The sequence below is a fragment of the Sminthopsis crassicaudata genome, chromosome 2 (genome assembly GCF_048593235.1).
Source record: "Sminthopsis crassicaudata isolate SCR6 chromosome 2, ASM4859323v1, whole genome shotgun sequence".
NCBI lineage: Eukaryota > Metazoa > Chordata > Mammalia > Dasyuromorphia > Dasyuridae > Sminthopsis > Sminthopsis crassicaudata.
The window spans coordinates 39,372,271-39,392,469 of NC_133618.1; the positions used below are offsets into that span (position 1 = coordinate 39,372,271).

Genomic DNA, 20,199 nt, shown 5'->3' on the forward strand with positions numbered 1-20,199 from the left:
ACATAATTTCCCATCTCTACTTCCCCTTAAAAAAATAACCTTGGAGACAGTGATCCATCTACAATAATTTTATTGTAACAGAGAAACCAGGCTGCATGAAGTCCTATATGATTACACTGGAGGGTGATCTTTTCAAGGTTGACATTTGAACTCGGCTAGCAAGACAGAGAAGCTTACAACCACAGCTCAGAATACTCTTCTCCCAGGACTGATTGCCCCATACAGACTTGTCATGAGACAGGCTATTTATTGCACAATCACACTGTGAGATCTGGTGGAGCAGAAAGGGGGACAATTAAAAACTTTACAATGATGCTGATATTAAAGTGCTGTCATTTTACCAAATTCAACTCCTTTACCTTTTGCTGAGAAAGGGAGGGGAGAACATCATTTCCTAAATTACATTTGAACTTAATTCTTTAAGAATATTCATCCTGATGGGAAGGATCTGATCGAGGGAGAGTAACTAGGGCAGATTTGGATCTTTGGGTCAAAGGCCAGCAATAAAAATGGGGGAGGAGAGGAAAATTAAAAGATTTAGACACTCAATGGGGGAGAGCTGCCTCACTTTTCTGCTATTTTTTGAAGCTGAGATGCTGCACAACAGCAGCTTCTATCAGTCATGGGAGGCTAAGAGGAGGTGGGAGTTAGAACTGGGCAAACCTTCTTTGGAAGCTTTAGCACCACAGAGATTTCTGTTATGTGGGCTAAGGGGTATTTATGACATAGATTAAAGCTCTTAAACAACACTGTCATGTTGAATGAGAAGCAGAGGAATTTTGGTTTCAGGACAGGATTTTTGGTAGAGTTCCTGTAAACATAAAAAGTTTTGGAAAAGCTGGGTAAGATGGGATGGGGAGTTTGGATTAGACCCTCAAAGTTCCAAACACTAGTTTCAGGCATCTTAGCCTACTCACAGATCCTTTTCTGATATACTTTCAATGGCTGAGCATTAAGCACTGTGGTTGAAAGAAACTCTCATACCACTCCTCGATTCGCCAGCCCAATCATCTCTCTGAATCTCAAACAGCAGAGTGTGAAGGTGGGAAGTTCATCTCTGCTCCATCTTGCCAGGAAGTTATTTGGTTACTTGGTGAATGGCATGGGCAAGGTACCCGACATTGCCCGATGTGACCCCTGCTACAGAAATGCGGCCATCTTTTGTCATATAGACGGAGAACTCCTTAGTCAGTCGTTCTACCTGCAAAGAGAAGAGAAATGGGGCACTTATTGCTTAGGGAAGACTCATTTCTTTCTCAACCAGAATCCACAGCATTTTTATATCTATCTATGATTTTCTCATATATACCCTCTCTGCAATTTATAACACCCTATGCTGTTTGTTTTTTCCCCCCTAAGGCTGGGATTAAGTGACTTGCTAGAAGTGTTAAGTGTCTGAGGTCACATTTGAACTCGGGTCCTCCTGAATTCAAGGCTGGTGCTCTATCCACTGCACCACCTAGCTGCCCCCTTACCCTATGCTGTTTTAAAATGGCAAAGTATATAATGACCTTGGAGGTGAAAAGGTGAAACTTTACTCATACAGTTAAAAACACAAATTTAACATTTAATAGGAAAAAACAAGAAAAAACCTGTTCTTCTTGCACACAATCACTGCTTGTGAAAAACACTGTTTTTCTAAGAAAAAGACTCAGTCTTTCTCCATCTTTTCTGATGTCTCTTTCTCATAAGCACCTCCCTCCCCTTTAGCAGAAGAACAGCTAAAAATCTCATGAAAATCCCACATGTGATTTTGGAAGCAGCCTTTTGCTTGTGATAAGTAGCACAAGCTGCCCACTCACCTGCTCGGGTTTCAGGCCTGTGAAACAAAACATGCCAATCTGGTCAGTGATGTGCTGCCAATTGTGGGTGGAGCCCTCTTTCTTGAGGTTGGACACTAGCTGGGTGCGCATGCTAATGATGCGATCTGCCATGCCTTTCACTTCCTGCAGCCTAGGAAAGAGAGTCACAGGCCTCAGAAAGCAGTAAGCACCCTGCTCCGCCCCTTCCCCTCAAGCTTCTTCAGACTGCTGCCAGAAGCCACTGGATTCTAATTCCCTCCAGAGGAGACTGTATCAGCTTTCTGCTGTGTGGGAAGAACGCTATTTTGATCGAGCAGCTGTAGTAACTAATACAGCCAGTCTAAGGAGAAACCCAAGGTGTTCAATGAAGCTAGTGAACTGTTAACTCCTCCTCCTCTGCTAATTCTAGAAAGCTCCAGATCCTACTTAGTTATGGAGAGAGGGCCCTATCAGGAGAAAGAGCAAATCTACAGGCAGCAGAGCACATTTTGCTCAAGCCATTCACTTTTTTTTTTTTTTTTTTTGAGGCTGGGGTTAAGTGACTTGCCCAGGGTCACACAACTAGGAAGTGTTAAGTGTCTGAGACCAGATTTGAACTTGGGTCCTCCTGAATTCAAGGCTGGTGCTCTATCCACTGTGCCACCTAGCTGCCCCCAAGCCATTCACTTCTAACAGTCAGGGCTACTTGGGGTCTAGGTCCTTTAGATGGCACACTTAGTACAATATCAATTAAAGCCAATCACAGATGTTATCAAAGGGAAAATGTAAAGTCCTTTGCTAGCTACATTCACTATGTCAATTTGAACATAGAAATGCTATGATGGTCTCACAGATTTTTATCTGTTCTGTAAGTCATGTATGGGAAGAGGTGTCAACTTGACTATCGGGACAAAGTGAGGTAGCGAGGTATATTGGAAAGGAATTTTAATGAGAAGTCCTGGATTCTGCTGCTTTGGGACTCAACTCTAACAAGGGGGTTGATTAGATGACCTCTTACTCTCCAACCAAGGTCTTGGATAACTCCACCTCCCACAAGCACCACCCTGGAAGCCAGGAATCAGCACTGGACATTTATTTACCACTGGCTCCTCAGATCAGGACTATTCAGGATTGTGGAGGCAATTCGGGCCCCATTGAGAGGTGGGTTGGAATACATGGGACGAATCAGGATTTTCAGCTGGGACTCTACCCTTTTAGCTTCGTCAGCATCTTTACAAACCACGGTAAAGGCTCCCACACGTTCACCTGGAAGAGAAGGCAGGTCACACGGGCCTTTTAACAACTTGCCAGGCCAAAGCAGACACTGAATTTGCCCTAGAATTTTCTGCAAACGAAAGCACCCCAAAACAATTTGTCTTCATAGGAGAAATGTCATTCTGACCAATGTGACTCAGGCCCAAAAGCAGCCTAGATATCCTTTTCTGCCTCCCCTCCTCAGTTTTAAAGGTTTGGTGGGTTTCTATAGGACTCAAGGATGATGATTTTACTCAGTCAAGTTCAATTATGTCACTCAGGCCACTTCAATGAACAAAAGAGGTGGCTGGTTATCTTTACCAGATGAGATACTTGTTCCAAAGTTAAAAGGACACAGGAACAAGTACTCGTCTGACAAAATTGTCAATTAATTCCCCTAGATTTCAAGTTATTTCTTCTGGGTAAAACATAACGTGAAAAGTAAGGTTAAATCAAATGCATTGCAAGTCCACCTTTGTAGAACACCTGCCACCCCCAATTCTTCCCAGAGCCCAATGGGGAAACCAACCAATCAAGTGTTCCTGCTTACCATACAGACCCATGTTCTTGGCATATGACTGACAGAGAGACACATTAATGCCCTGATCAATGAAGTGACGAACAGCCCAGGCATCCTTGTTGCCATCTCCACTGGCAAAGCCCTGGTATGCCATGTCAAAAAAGGCAAAGAGCTTCCTTTGCTACAAAGAAACAGAAGGGCAAAATTTTAATTACTCACTTTGAAGAATACACAAAGTGAAACTGCACCTGAATCCATTTCACTGAGTGGCATCTGGTAGGTACTCCAAATGTGTACATTTTACATATTGTTACATTTGGAAATTTAGGTAAACTGAGAGACAATGGTCTGAGCATGATCAATTTATCAGTTAGATCAGCAGTAACTAATACATTGAGTTAATAGCATCTCTTAATGAATAAAAGATTTTGACATTAGGTTTCTCAGCCTTAATATAAGTTTTGGGGAGCTGGGTAGGTGGGGAAGACAATTTATTTGGTTAAAGGGCAGAGAGCATTATAGGGATGGAGACACGGTCAGTTATTTTAAAGAAATCAGGCTAGCACCCACATGGGGCTAGTAAGCAGCCCTCTTTGACAATTAAGAAATGTTAATAGTTTCATAGGACCTAGCCTATCTTGCAAATCTTATTGTGGACATGAGTTAGCGATTTCCTGGTGCCTAAAAGGATTTGTTAGGGAGATAAGACCCTCCTTAATTCTATAAGGACTGGCAAGGATGGACAACATATTCTGTAGAAATTTGCCAGATTGGCTTTCAAGATAATAGATGGCAGATAATAGCTTTTCTTTTCATTAGACTTTTAAAGTAACTCAAAGGGAAAATGGGGCAGTTATATAGCAAAAGTTCAATTACAGAAGAGAATCAGTTTTAAAATATTGTGGAATCAATTTAATTTCTTCAGGTAGAGCCAACCCAATGCTTTTAAATAATCATGAGCTATAGAAATGTGAGCTACTAAGATGTACAAAGAACTATATAGACATAATAACATTTGGTCCTTACGACAATTATGTTAGTGGGCACTGTTATTATCCCACACAGATGAGAGAACCTGCCCAGGCTCTCATGCCCATTCCATATATAAGGTGAGATTAGAACTCGGGTTTTCTCAACTCCAATTTCAGGCTATTTAGCAAGCACTTTGTCACTAGATAAAATTATTTTATCCCCCTGTCTTCAGGAACTCCTGCCAGACAATGAGATATTATCAGATTCTGGCTGTCAGAGTTCTTATGACAGGGAACCAGAAGTGAAGGACCAAAACCTGCCTGTGCACTAGAACCATAAGCTAGGCCACCATCACTCTTAATCATGGAGTTTTTATTACCTCCAAATCCCACCTGTTCCCCTGAGTACATATATCCTGTGCAATCTCAACTGTAACCAGTTTATATTAGGATTCTTTTGCCATGTATTGCTGGTTAGTCCTTGACAACTCACCTTTACCACAGATGCTATTTCTTTCCACTGCTCGGGACGAGGATCCACTCCAGTGGGGTTGTGAGCACAGGCATGCAGAAGAATGACACTCTGTTCTGGGATTTTCTACAAAGATTAAAAACAAACTCCCCATTAACCTTTAGGTTGCTTTACAGTGAATGGACCATACTCTATGAGCTACAAAAACCACTAAAATGTGAAGAACATTGACTCCTTGAAGGCAAGGATTTTATCAATCTATATCCTTGTGTTCTCAGAGTCTTGTACCTCGTAAGCATTTAATATATAAAACCTGGCTGAACTGAATGTGATGGGGGGCAGGGTATTCTGTGAAGTTTCTACCCACTGCATCATTTTTCATGTGCATTTTCCTCTTCCCTTAAGGCCACACTTACTGAAATGTCTTCCATGGCTCCAGTGAAGTCAAAGCCGCAAGTCTTGGGATCATAGTAGCGATAGCCACTCAGCTGCATGCCAGCATCCCGGAAGATGGGGGTGTGGTTGCCCCAGGAGGGTTTCGGAAGATAGACATCCCGGCTGAATTTGAAGAACCTTTGCTAAAAGATATGATGAGGAATGGGCAAAAGGGAAAATAAAAAGAAAAGAAATATTTATGTATTACAGTTGAAACTGTTTATTTGCTTTCCCTGAAAAGAATCCCTTCATTAAGACATTTGTCAACTCTAACCCAAGGAGAAAAGTATCGTTATCTAGACTCACCAGAAAACTGGCTCCCACCCTCAATGCTCCGGTTCCAGAAATGGTCTGTACGGTGACATACTAAGAACAAAAGACAAAAAAACCAGTCAAAGACTGCTAATTAACGTGATTTAAGTTGAGCAGAATAGTTAGCCACCATTGCCCTTAATACCCCATCTCATTTTAGAAGCTGAAATCATGTTCCAAAGTGATCATATCTAGTCTGACTTGGTCACTGAACTAAGCCATACCGCCAGTTCACTTGGCAATGAGATGGGTGGATGAACCAGTCTGAACTGAGCACAAAACTGAAATTTCAGAAGGCTCTTAAGTTTGCAAAACTTTTATGATATGTACAGAGTATAAAGAGACTTTTATGATATGTACAGAGTATAAAGAGTCCAAAATTTTTTCTCTGACCTTCCAAACAGAAGGAAATAAAGTATTAAAGAGGAAGTCAATCAACATTGCCTTCTTATTTGAGAGTCCTCCAAGAGTGACCAGCTTGCCTCCTTCAAAGCCCCAAATCTAGGCTTGGTCACCTCCTCCTTCCTTCTCTGGCCCTGAATTCCTCTTTGCAAAAGATGAGATGATCTTGAAAGCCTCTTTTGGCTCTCAGTTTTAGCTATTTGGAGGGACTATTCTTTCCATATTCTAGATTGGGAAACTGAAGCTCAGAAAGTTTTAGTGATCTATTCACATTCACTTGTTTGCCATGGATCTGTGATGTCATTTGCAGGCTTTCCTCCCAATGAAACAGACCCTGATTTTCCTCCAGCTAACTAATGTTACTCTTATGAAAGACCCATCTCCTTATAGCCAACGGGATCCTAACTTCTCTGATACTGCCAGGTAGGGTCTCAGCTGAAAGAAAGAGCCTCTTCATGGACTCACAACCAAAGACTTAACAGCTTGACTGACTCTTTCAGAGTCTGTGTTCTGCTGCCCATGGCTTCCAGAACATGAAGCAGGATTCGAAGAAATAAAGCTAACAATCTAGCAAATAGTCAACTCAGTGGAGTCAGAAATATCTCAGTTCAAATCCAGCCTCAGGCACTTACCAGCAGCATGGCCCATGGTGAGTAGTAACTTAACTACTGTCTGCCACAGTTTCCTCAATTGTAGAATGGTTTTTTGTGAGGATCAAACAAGATACTATTTGTAAAATGCTTTGCAATTAGGTGGAGCACCAGTCCTGAAGTCAGGAGGATCGGAGTTCAAATCTAATCTCAGACACTTATCACTTCCTAGCAGTGTGATCTAGAGCAAGTCACTTAACCTCAATTGCCTCAGGGAAAAAACCAAAAAAACTTTGCAATTGCTTCAAGTGTTATATAAATACTAGGTATTATTTTAAAAGATACTATATAAAAATGGAAGAAAATTTTCACCCTATTAAACTTGGATTAAATTAAAAAACCAGAACAGAAATCCCAAACCATGAACCTCTGCAATCTTTGGCATATTGGATATTATAAAATCATCCTTCAGATCACAAGTTAACTCCAGATGCAAAGACAAAACAATTTCTCAATTGTGGAAGTCCTAATGAATGTTCCTTGAAGATTTTGTGTCCAACATGAAGAGGGGAAAAACTGGTATAGACCCTAAGTCAGTAGTATTATGCAAACTGGGACTCAAAAGTACCTAAATGCAGTACCACTAGTTCTGTGGTTCAGCACCCACAAATCAGTGTTTTCAGTATTGACTCCGAGGTCAAGGAAGTCATTATTTGCTTTTTTCCTGGGCTTATGAACTCTAACACATATGATCTTAGTTCAGTTGGTCTTGCAAACAGGACTTAGATACTACCAGTAATAATTTACTTTGGCCTTGTGTGTTGGCTTTGTTTATTTTGCTTAGTTTTAACTGCTGCCAAGTCGGTTGGGTTTACCTGGCTGGCCTCTTTTATTAGCTGGCTATATATCCGCCTGTCCATATGTGCCAGGCTTCTGTCAAAGTAGTGACTCTCAGTCTGACTAATGTAATTATGCCTAGTAGGACTTTAAGAAATCTCATCTATTTCTCCATTTCTCCTTTAGGGAAGGGACAGTGAAGAAGAAAAGTACACCTTCCATGTGTAACAGTTCAAGCAGCTCCCGAATTCTCTGGAGAGAGAACAGCTGCGAGGAGGTCAGTCTTTTCTTCCTCAGCTCTCAACTTGGCCTGAATAAGGAAGGGTAGGGCCCATGCTCCTCAAATCCCTTCCTAATCCTTTCTTTATTAAGGATTTGGGGGCTTACGATCTCAGAGATGCATATGATCAGATGCTTGGGTCTAAACTGAGATTTCTTAAGTAAAAGTAGGTTGAAAGACAGGGAACAAAATTTATTGATTAGCAAATCCCCTCACCCTCCTATCTCCCAGGCAGGCAGGCACTATCCTGAATCTTTGTGACCACTTCTGGGGAATCCCTACAGTCACTGATGAATAAAGTTAATGGGAAAAACCAAAACGAAGGCATGGCATTCACAGCAGCTTAAGTTCCCTTGACTTACTCGTTTGTTTTTCAGAACTTCGTTATTTTCTCCCAGGGCCAACTCTGCTGACGCCTTGCAAAATTCTGCCAGTCCTCCGATGGGCAGGTACTCTTTGTCCATGTTCTTCCCTGCAATTTGAGCCTCTGCCTGCAGTGGAGAAGTGTGAAGGCAACGGACATTTAACTTAAAAAAAGCCTGGCTCCCCTTCTTATTCCTTGCCCCACAGCACATAGTGTAATATTCAAAAAGCGAGCAGGGTAATGTCTGAACCTGCAGAAAACACTGGATAGCTTTCAAATAATAAGCCACAAGGCTGGATGTTACTCCTTACCAAAACAAGAGGTAGCTCTCCTGTAACTTTTACTCTTCAGTGGCTGCCTCCCTCCTGTCCACTGTCAGGATGCTTCTCATAATGCATCCTAATTGAATAAGTGCTAATTCCAAAAATTCCAACTCTATACGGCATAGAGAAATTTCCGGGAAATTGAAAATCTCTTGTGGAGAGTGACACATTAGAGGCACAATTTTCTGGTGTGCCCATGGTACACAAGTGCTTTTTTTATAACTCCACTTAGAGACCATTTAGTTCAGTCCATTTATCTTGAAAATTGGAGGCCCAAAGAGGCTAAAGTTAGATTCAGAACTCTACTCTTCTGATTCCTTCAATGATCTGTTCCAAAGGGACCCTCTTTAATAATTTATTCCAGCCCTGTAGCATATGCCAAGCTCACCTTACGGACACTTGGAAGAACATAAGGCTTCCCATTATCATCTCTGTAAGCACCAACACCCAGATTCATCTTCTTGCTGTTGGTGTCCCTCTTAAATGCTTCCGTAACTCCCAAGATGGGATCAGGGGGACCCATCTCTACATGGGTCCACCAGGAGCTAAAATGAGACATATGGTACATCAGTTAAGTTATTCACTCTTCCCCCACTCAAGCTACTGACAGATGTTCCACAAAATGGAATATAAGGTACCTAATTTAGTAGATCAATCTCCAGTGAGAAGGCAGGCAGGGGAACTCTAAGTTAAGTGTCGTCCTTTTGGTCTCATGACCAATATTCTGGCAAAAAGAGCTTTGTAGAGGTCTAAATGTTTAGCAAGATATAAAAATGCTTCAAGGTATAAACCACTAAGCTAAAAACAGGTTACAACTTTATAACTCTCCTCAACACTGAGGTGATTCAGGCCTATTCCGAAAGACTCGTGTTGGAAAGAGCCATCTGAGTCCAGAAAGGGAGGACTATGGGGATTGAATGTGGATCAAAATATAGTATTTTCACTTTTTGTAGTTTGCTTGTTTTTTTCTTTTTTTGTGTTTTTTTCCTTTTTCATCTGTTGCACAGCACATTTCTTGGAAATATATTCAGAAGAACTGTATATGTTTAATCTATATTGGATTGCTTGATGTCTTGGGAAGGGAAGGAGGAAAACTTGAAACAAAGTTTTACAAATGTGAATATAGCAAAAGTGAATTTGCTTCTTGGCTTTGGACTGTCTTACTACTCACTCATACCTTTACCAGAAAGCAGTTCAAGAAAATGTACCAATAGAAGGAAATAGCTAAACAAACTTACACTATAGAAAATGGAGGAAATATGTAAATGACATTTTGGTTTTATTAGGCATGCCAGTAAATTTTGGAAGAAAATTGAGGAAGAAATTCAAGTTGCCCTCCAAAAAATTATGGGCTTTTGTTACATTTATCTATCTTTTATATCACAAAATAGGCATTTACTATCTATTGTAGCCAATTCCCCCAACTACAACCAAAAGTTTATATTAAATAGCCATAGTATATTTAAAAATCTGCTAGATGCTAGTTGTCTAATTTTCAAGAATGTAAGCTATATTCTACACCTAATTTTATATATTTTCGATGAAATAATTCTACACCAGAACCAATTCTTTTGAATTTCATGGTCTCCCTGGCTTCCATCCTATCCCACTTAAAACCTCACCTTTTATGAGAAGCCTTTCTCACCAATACACTCATACCCCTCAAAGCCAATATCTTCCTTTGGTTGATCACTGACTAGATTTTGTTTATACATCATTGTCTCATGCATTAGATAAACTCCTAGAGATAAGAGATTGTTTCTTGGCTTTTCTTTGTATCTCTTGCACTTAAAATGTGTGCCACAAAGTAACTTAAGTTTCATAAATGCCTGTTGACTTGGTAATACTTGAAAGCTATGCTTTCCATCTTCAAATTATTACTAAATTACCATTCCAGAATCTTTCCTACATGGTTACTTTCAAAATTGCCCTGCTCCTCTGGGCTTCTTTCTGTTTGTGCATTTAAAAAGGCAGAATGGTCTATTTATAGGCTATCCCTATTGTTAATATCAACTGCTCCCTTCATTAATTCAGAATAAGAAGGGGGCAATTCCCTCCCCACCTCCACCAAATGAGCCAAGCCAAGGCATCCAGTAGCTATGTCCAAAAATGTGCCTCTGCACCTTGCACACTGCATCTGTGAAATGGGTCTTCCAGAGACACAACTAGTCAGTGTTCGGTCTTTCAGTGTCCTAGAATTATCTTTATGATACTTGCATTAACTGTTCTGGTTCTGCTTCCTTTATTCAACATACTGCTTACTACCCAGGATTCTTTTGAGATTATCTTTTTTCACCATTTAAGATACAATTAAATATTCCCTGATATTCAGTTTGTCCAGCCAATCTAAAGCAGCCCTTTAAATAGTTTAAACCTCCCTCCCTCCCCGCCTCCAGAAGTTTGTGACCTTTCCAATGTCCCTGAGAATAACCTCCCTTTTAACTATCCCTGGCCACCTCAGTTTCCTACTTGAATTGGATATATTTCTACATTAATTTTTGTGTCTGTGTGCACAAGTATGCACACTCAATCTTCCACTGTCCATTTCACTCCACAGTGAGGTTGTCACCCCCACTCTCCCCAGTTCTTCTCTCATGTGTGTAGTCTTCTCATGAATCCCAAAGATGTGGTCATATTCCCTCCTTTCTTTGTGCATACACACTCATGTATTCCTTGAACTCTTCTTCCTTTCCTCTTCTTCAAACAACAAGAACAAAACCAAACCCCCTCCCCTCCATTTATTTCATTAAATTTCCTCAATATACGGGGAAAATTAAAGAACATTTATTTATTTTATCATAAGGATATTTTTAATTCTTCAAAAAAATGTTCCTATGTTTCTCTGAACTTCAGTGTTTTTAAAGAATTTTTCAAAGATAATCTGTGTGGTCTCGCATGCTTTATCATGAAAAAGTATTTAATAAGACAAGTATATATTTCAAAATTCAAACTCAGCTTTGGTCTCACCACCAGAACTTTTTAAAGCTCTCTCTTCATTATAGGCCCCGTTTTCTCCCTTGAAGGGTTACACTCAGTTTTATTGGGGAAGCTATTTTTGATTGTGATTTTATTTCTTCGTTTTGAAAGTATATTACAGGGTTTCCTATCAGTCAGGCCACATTTGCTTAGGACCTACTAAGTATCAAACAGCTGTGCTAAATGCAGGAGGGGGATGGATTAGGGCCTGAGATGCTCTAGGCCTTTACAAAGAAAGGCAAAAGATTACCCTAGCTTTCAAGTATCTCAGACAGAGGAGATAGCAAGATAGATAAGGGAGATACACAGGATGATTTGGAAGGATGCTCTAGGCCTTTACAAAGACAGGCAAAAGATTACCCTAGCTTTCAAGTATCTCAGAGGAGATAGCAAGATAGATAAGGGAGATACACAGGATGATTTAGAAGTCATCTCAGGAAGGGAGATGCGCATGGGCAAAAGACAAATAAAAGTGGAAAGACTAGAAAAGGTTAGGCTGGAAGGCTTTACAAACCCCAAAGAAATTTTCCACTGGCTCCTGAAGGTAATAGGAATCTATCTTAAATGGGGTGCAATATGGTCAGACTTGCATTTAGGAAGGTCATTTGATAGATGAATGGGGTAATGGTTTGGAGGAGGGAGAACATTTCGCATAGAGGCCAAAGAGCAGGCTATCATTAGGATAGCCTAGATCCTAATGATCTAAGCTTGAGGTAATAAATGCCTGCACACAAATGATGGCACTGCTAGGAGAGAAGGGAGTATACCATGATAATGTAGTGAAGTGTAACATCTAACATCTAGTATGCATTGTCTTCTTACCCCCCCCCCAATCTTTTTATTTTGTACTAATATTTACTGAGTTCTCACAAGGACTATCTTAGTTTTGGAGAAGGGTTTATTCTTGGATAGGGTCTTTACTCTGCCTCCTGCTGTGTTTTCAGGAGAGGTGGTTGGCCCTCTACCATGAATTCTTGTGGGAACTTTAATGTCTCAAGGTGAGGCCCTCTCTGGCTCTTTGAGGTTCACTCTATCTTTGGAAATCTCAGGATAGAACATTAGAAACCTCAGATATCTGGGTCTGGCCTGAGCCATGTGGCACCACACTGCTTGGCATTAGTTGATCTTTGAACTTGCAATTCCTATCCTGAGGCTTTGTCAGAGAGCCTCCCATTCTATATATTTCAATGCAGAATCCCAGAAGTCTGGTCACCTTGGGAGGCACTGATGGATATTATTTCATACCGTACCTGGCCTTCTGGCTAAATTTTTTATATAGTTCTGGGGAGGAAATAAGTTTCTCATTGGTCTCTTGATTATTAGTTCACCTGATGAGAGCTTGAACATTTTGCCAAATGAAAATAACTATCCCCAATGATCAAAATAAAAATTTTACTGTTTCAAGGGAGTAAACATTCAAATACTTTGAAAATTTAGCCATCTAGAGGCGGCTAAGTGGTTCAATGCATAATGTGCCAGCTCTGGAGAGGGGACCCCATTTCAAATATAAAAGTGTGACTCACAGAAAAGTCACTTAGCTGCTGACTGCCTTAGTTTTCTCAAGTGTAAAGTGGGGGTAAGAATAGCACTCTCCTCTCAAGACTGCTGTGAGGGTCAAATATTTGTAAGAAACCTGGCATGTAAGTGGGTCAGGACTTAAAAGGTTTTCTTTTGTTTTTTCCTTGTCTTCTGGTGGCTGCTCCCTAAGTGAGCCCAGACTATGATGTATTTGAGCAGATGGCCAGGGAAGAAGAAATTAAATGATCAAAGAATTGTAGAGGCACATTTTATTTGAGATCACAAATACTGAATGCATTGTGCACTCCCTGTCAAGGACTTGTATTTGGATTTCAGCATCCTTGCAAGTCAAAGTGAAGCTAATAGAAAGGCTTCATTTAAACTTCTAGCTTGATTCTAGGGGTGTCAAACAACCCTCCTTCTGGGGCTATTGTAGACAATATTTTCCATCAGATGCTGTGCACTGAAGATTGGCAGAAGGAACTGAGGAAATTTTTTGGTAAATAGCTCCATATGAGAAGACAATTCCCATGAATTTATTATCTTAGAATGTTTTAGAAACCCTATTTTTTTTCCCATCATGAAACTGTGACTTTGTAGTCTTCTCTTCCAACATTATTATCCTCACCCCCCAATTTTACTTTACTTTCTGCAGAGCTGTTTCTGAAAAAAGCCCTAGTCTTCACATCCAGATTCAATCTGGGAACTTAAATATCCCTAATTCTGTTGTAAGCACAAAATCTAGCTTTTATTTCTTTAGATTTCACAGCACACATTAGAAAGAGCTGAAAATAAAAAAGTCACACTGGCAAGTGAGTTAGCCCTCTGGGTTCCAGTTCCTTCATCTATCATATTAGGTTTTTCCAGGATTCAAGTTTGTCATTCATCCTTACAGGACAGAAAAATAAATTTGTTAGCTTTAAGGGAAAAAAAAAAAATCATATTTAGTCAAAAGGAAACACATACAAATAAATTTGGCCACTGGATGAGAATACATTCATTAGCACAGCACCAACAAAAGCAATTTAAATTTCTCTTTTTATGGTGCTTCAGATACTGGGTTTTGGTTTTTTTTTTTTTGGTTTGTGGCAATCCTGCCTTCAGCAAGCCTACCGGGGCTATTTTTCCAACAGCATGGACTTACACATATCTTTGCATCACATTTTGGTTATTCTTACAGTATTAAAAATTTTTTTTTATTATTAATATAGCTGCTACGGTGATCAGTGTTTGTTGATGTGACTACTGTAATTGTTTAGGGAAGTCATGAAAGTCATATAAGATGGCAAACAATCTATAAATGTTGGGTGTGTTCTGACTACACAACTCAACAGTTTGAAATTATTGAAATTAGGCCCATTAATAACCCTATGATGGCCTCTAAGTATTCAAGTGAAAAGAAGAGCCAATTGACTTGGCAAACTTCATTGATGTTTTATATTACAATTGGCATAGCCTTCAGAAGAGGCGGATCAATCAGCAACCATCAACATGGAAGCAAGACCTCTGACCAGAAAATCATAATTTGCTGGAAGGCTCAGGGGATAGTTTTTTTTTGTTTTTTTTTTTTTTTTTTTTTTTTTAGCAATAAAGATTATCCAATACCTTTTACCGTATAAATTTTTATGTATCCCTGGGATATAAATCAAACATTTATTGATCATAAATCATAATTCTATGACCCCCACATTCAGTGATGATATCCCATATTGGGGTACCAAACTGTGGTTTAAGAAGCTGGGAATCAAGATATAATACTGTCATGAACCTGATATATATATGGTGGAAAACCAACATTCCTGCGGCTCGCTTTATTGCGATGTTCTGGTATCCCGGACTCACCCTAAAAACCTATCTTAACTAGGCTGAGATGGGAAGAAATGGAGGAGGAAAGGGCAGACTGGGGCATCTGCCGGTGTCACTGGATACTGTGGGGACAGATTGGCCTGGATTAGCTGGGTCTGAGAATTCATTTCTTTAAACAAAGGCTGCGGTCCCCGCCTTCCTTAGGAAACCTGAGTAACTTACATTTTATCTAACTTTAATCTTCTGTATCTTAGTTCTGATTCACAAGCTGCGGTCGGAGAATTCATTTCTTTAAACAAGTCTTTGGTCTTCCGCCTCCCTTGGTAAACCTGGGTAACTTAGTTATCCATTCTAGCTACTTTTAATCTCATGTATCTTGCAGTAATCAGGGCAGAGGCCGAGGGATAAAAAAGGTTAAGGCCCTTCCCCTCCCCTAAATCGGGTCCCGAGCTCCAGAGATAACGCACTTAGTTGGAAAAGGCAGCTGACAAAGAGCCTCGGACCGCGGCTTCCCGGGGCAGGTCTCTAACCGGGCCTCCCGCAGGAGGCCCAGGCCGGACAGTGTGGTCACCGTGCGGGCAGAGGCGGCCCCCACCCCCCGGCTCCGGCACTTTCTCCTCCCCACGGCAGGCCCCTCCAGCTCTAGAACCTGAGCTAGAACACGTGTGCGGAGGCTGGAGCTCGGGGGCTTCCGGACCCGAGAGAGGAGCGCACTGGAGGTGCCGGGATCCCCCCTCTCAGTTTTAAGGCCGCGTTAAAGCCGGGGACTGCAGGAGGGCCCAGATGCAGGGAAGCTGGGCCAGCCCCTTGCGGGTCCCCCAGACCGGCAGAGGATGTCGGAGGTTTTCTGGGCCTCGGGCCCCGGCACCGCTGCCCTCCAGCGAGCCCTTTCAAGGGCACGCGCACCCCGAGCTCCGAGTCCCGCCCCCCCTAACCCGCCGAGCCAATAGGAGAACCGAGAGCGGGGCGCCCGCCGGCCTCGAGCACCGGCTCCCCAGGCCCGACGTCATCATGGCGGCCGGCAACCGCAGAAGGACAAAATTCCTCGCCCACGGGGTCCATCTGCGCCCCCGCGCTCCTCGGCTCTTTACCTGGCTCTGGCGGCGGCGGCGGCGCCGAGGCCTGGGTGGAAGGAGGTGGCTCCGGAGAGCAGGCGGCAGGAGTGCAGCAGCGCCATGGCGGGCGGAGAGACGGAGAGCTGAGCGGCTGCTGGTGAGAGGGCGGGCGGACACGAGCACACAGAACCTCCGCTGCCGGTCAGCTGAAGGTAAAGATAAAGCCCGCCCCAGACGCTCCGCAAGAGGCGCCGCCCCGGAACCGCTGCTCGGGCGCTGCAGCGCCCTCTGTGCCCCGGGAGGATTCGGCTCAGGTCCCGGCGCCCCGCTTCCCCAGGCGGCGGGGCGGGGCCGACTCCGAGCACCCTTTGGGAACTGGGGGGCCCCGCGCAGGCCCCTCTCTACTTCTGCAGCCCCGCGCAGGTCGGGGATGGCGTGCTCCTTCTGACTGTGCCGAGCAAAGGTCGCGGTCGGCTCTGCGGCCCTGCGCTGCCCTTCCGTGCCGCGGGCCATCCACAGGAACTTCTCCCCTCCCCCCCCGCGCGCCCCTCGCTCACCCCGGCCTTGCACGTGGCCAGCGCGTCCTGCTCCGCGGCCCCTGCCCCGCGCGGCGGCGCCTCGTGTTCTTTCCCTGCGTTACGGGGACGGTGCGCGCGCCCCTCCATTTCATAGAGGAGGCGCCCGAGCTTTGTTCTGTGTGTGGCGGGGAGGCCGGGAAGGCGCCCGATTTCATTGTATAAAGGTTGCGCGGGGCCTTTGGTCTTCACAGAGAGCTCGATTTTCCCTCACAGAGCCGCTAGGAGAGGCCATTGCTACGGGAATGAAGTCTCCGTCCTTGGGGTCGTCTTTGGCCTGGTTTTCTTGGGAGCCAAACCCCTGCAAAGGCGGGGGGGGGGGGTGTCCCGTGTTTCCGCTCTTTTCACCCATCCAAAAGTCAAGTCCCTCTTTTGGGTCGCTCTCTGACATGAAAAGCAAACTGCCTGCAGAGGGCTCCAAGAGTATTGTCACCTGAGAGACTCGGGAAACCGAAAAAGTGCCAAACAATCTGCTTTTTCTGCCCAGTCTTAAGGGTTTCTCGATTCCCTCTTTAAATTTTTTTTTGGTTTTGTTCTGTCACTATTCTTTCTCCCTCAATCCCTTTTCCCATACCCTTGGCTTCTCACCACTGTTTATTTTCTTTTAAACTAATGTCTGTCCAAGACCTTTTTGACAAGTCATTTTGAAATGCCCCCTCCCCCCTCCAAATCTTCTTTGATAGCAAGTAGTAAGTATAGACAAACCCTGGCCCAGTGACCGTGTCTGAGACTATGTGCCTCATTTCACGCGTACGTATTCTGCCTCTTCGCCGAAAGACAAACTCTCTCCTTCGGTTCTCTGAAATCACCGCGTCCTTCAGAGCTCTGCGGTCTCACTCTCTTGGTTCTGCTTACTTTGCCCTGCATCAATTCATTCACATCTTCCCAAGTGACTCTGAATTTTTCATATTTGACATAATATCCTGTTACATCCATAGACCATAATTTTTTCGGACATTTTACAATTGATGGGCAGGCACCTAACCTTCCAAAATACAAAAAGAGTTTATGTAAATATATTTTTTAAAAATAGGACTTTCCATTTTGGGGGGCAAAGAGTTTGTATAGTTTATTGGCTTTTTAAGAAAAAATGAGCAACATAATTTCAGACTTCCTTCAATTTGCATTTCTATTGTTAGTTTTTGGAACATTCTTTCATTTGTTTTTTTTGAAAATTCCTCGTCTTTGTCCTTTGGCTACTCCGGTTGGAGAATGGCTTTTGTTCTTATAAACTTTAATGTTATGTCCATTCCTTATATCTTAGATATCTTACTTTTGTCATTTAAATGTTTCCTTTATTATTCTTATTTTCCTCTCATTCTCTTCCTTTCCCTATTCTGCTTTATCCCAACCCTCTGTTCCAAAGATCACAGACTTAATTTATCTCTTGATTTGAATTTTTGGAATTCATTGTAATGAATACTGTTCAGATTAGGCTGACTCCTAGGAAGAAAAAAAAAAATTTCCCTGGGGGATTCTGGACTAAGGAATTTTTTCCCCCTGGGGAAATGAAGAAGCACTAATTTGAAGCTGTTGGACATAGTTTGGTTCAACAAAGATCCATGAAGCAGGCTTGACTCTTGTGTTATCTTGTGAATTCCAGTCAGACACATAGATCAATATCAAGCTTCTTGTGTTCCCCCCTCTTGAAAGGAGATGGTAGATGCAAAAAATAGTTAAGCAGCTTGCCTCAAGACTTATTGCTTCAACTGAATTTAACAAATTTTTTTCAAGGAATGTATTGAAACCTTTTTTTTTTTTCCTTTTTCTTTTTACAATTTTATTATTTAATGTTTTCAATAATAGCTTAAAATTTTTTTTCAAAATATGCAAAGATGGTTTTCAACATTCACCCTTGCAAAACCTTGTATTTCAAATTTTTCTCCTGCCCTTCCCCTGACTCCTCCCCTAAGCAGCAAGTAATTCAATATATGTTAAACATGTGCAGTTCTTGCACACATAATTTCCATGTTTATCATGCTGCACAAGAAAAATGAGATCAAAAAAAGCAAAAAAAAGAAAAATAAAAAAGCAAGCTTATAACAGCAAAAAGTGCAAAAATACTATGTTATGATACACATTCAGTCCCCACAAGCCTCTCTCTGGAGGCAGATGGCTTTCTCCATTGCCAGTCTTTTAGAATTGGCCAGAATCATTGTTGAAAAGAGTCACATCTAACAGAATCAATCATCACGGAATCTTGTTGCTGTATACAATGTTCTCCTGGTTTTACTCATTTTACTCAGCATACTATAATCTTTTAATGTCTGAACTTTAATGACTGAACTCTCATTTCCTTTTCACCCAAGAAATTTTTACATGACCTCAAGTATATAGGTATATAAAATAGGTATACAAATCAAATATTTCCTGGTAATAACTCATAATTTCATGACCCCTTGTTCAGTGATGAGATCCCATATAGGATTGGGAACCACAGTTTAAAAAGTTGAGGACCTTTCACATTCTATGGTTCTTTGACTCTGAAGCTAATATTGATTAATTATAATATTAATTACAAAAATTAATATCAATTAATAATTTCTTGCAATCCCCTAACTTGAAAAGTGCAGAAAAAGTTCATAGGTAGATCAGACTTAGGATTTTCCTAAGCCATTTGTTTGGAGTTGCAAAGAGTGAAAACACCTGTTCATTCACTCTTAATGATTTGGTGAGCCCAAATATAGACAGCTCTTTAACTGGCATTCAGGGAGAGGAAGAAAAGGGTAAAATCCAAATTCACCCCATGGTCCTTGTCAGCTTTATTCCATATAGCTTTTCTCCAGCCTCCTAACATTTGAAAGAACTTTAAGAAACCACACAATGTTCCTATCAGTTGTCTACAGGACTGCTATCATCTTTCTCTTCAGCCAGATGAACAAAGATGCCGGCTTTCAGAAAGGGCTAAAAGGGATCATTAAAAGAAAAAAAATAATGTTTTTGCTGGAGACCAAGTTCCCCAGGCTCCTCTGATATGACAGGAAGACAGCAAAGGGATCTCAACAAACCAGGTTCTGGGAAGCGCTAATGAAATGGAGTGGGGCCAAGCTGTGCCTCCACAAGCATCCAGAAACATGGCCACCCCATGGCCAGCTGCTGACATTAGGACACTTTGGCATGGGACGTGGGATAATAAACATTTCCTAAAGGGCAGTTGTGACAGAAAGGAGAGCCAAGGCTGACCTTGTTACCTGGAGACCAGAAGGCAAATCACTTTTCATGGTCTCGGAGTTTGCCAGACAGCCAACGATGGAGTCAGTCACTAAGAGGACATTGGCCAGAGTTGACCAAAGGGTAATTCTATACTGCCAAGATATATTTAACAACCAATCACATAATATTTAGTTGACTTGTGATATCTCTTGAATTGTTTGACTCTGAAGTTAAGTGTATCTTTTATTAGGCTTTTATCATATGTCTTATCTTCTTAAAACTAAATTCCTTGAAGACAAAAGTCCTACTTTAAATATCTGTGGAGACCGGTTAGTGCCTCGGGAAAGTGCTTTCTTTGCACAGAGAAGAAACAGTCACTCTTAGTTCAGTGAATTTCATCTTGTGGAAATATTGACAATGCTTCTGTTTGTAATATACTTTCACAACCAAAATACCGCCAGTAAACCCCAAGATGAAGGAGGGAGATAAAGGGGGAAAAAGACTAGTTGGACTTGGGTCAATAAGGTCCAGAACTTTGGGGAGCTAAGACAGTCTGACAGCAAAAGTCAGAGCTT

General features: G+C 41.9%; 2 protein-coding genes across 2 annotated transcripts in view; one reads left to right on the forward strand and one right to left on the reverse strand.

Annotated features, from left to right (window-relative positions):
* Positions 1-53: 53 nt before the first annotated feature.
* GOT2 (glutamic-oxaloacetic transaminase 2) lies at positions 54-16,099 on the reverse strand. The gene is made up of 10 exons (XM_074285932.1): positions 15,933-16,099; positions 8,930-9,086; positions 8,217-8,345; positions 5,740-5,799; positions 5,415-5,576; positions 5,020-5,124; positions 3,586-3,736; positions 2,882-3,047; positions 1,803-1,953; positions 54-1,201 (listed from the first exon to the last, which is right to left on the reverse strand). The coding sequence occupies exons 1-10, from the start codon at positions 16,016-16,018 to the stop codon at positions 1,079-1,081; spliced, it is 1,290 nt and encodes a 429-aa protein (XP_074142033.1). The 5' UTR covers positions 16,019-16,099; the 3' UTR covers positions 54-1,078.
* CMTR2 (cap methyltransferase 2) overlaps positions 16,033-20,199 on the forward strand; it is a 107,389-nt gene continuing 103,222 nt past the window's right edge. The window contains exon 1 of the mRNA XM_074285929.1: positions 16,033-16,108. The gene's annotated coding sequence lies outside the window, so the exon portion shown is untranslated. The remainder of the gene's footprint in view (positions 16,109-20,199) is intronic.

Coding starts and splice junctions, on each gene's coding strand:
- GOT2 (XM_074285932.1), bottom strand. CDS start 16,018: ATGGCGCTGCTGCACTCCTGCCGCCTGCTCTCCGGAGCCACCTCCTTC. Junction 9,087..15,932: donor GCCGCCGCCGCCAGAGCCAG/GTAAAGAGCCGA, acceptor GTCTCATTTTAG/CTCCTGGTGGACCCATGTAG. Junction 5,577..5,739: donor GGGTGGGAGCCAGTTTTCTG/GTGAGTCTAGAT, acceptor CATATCTTTTAG/CAAAGGTTCTTCAAATTCAG.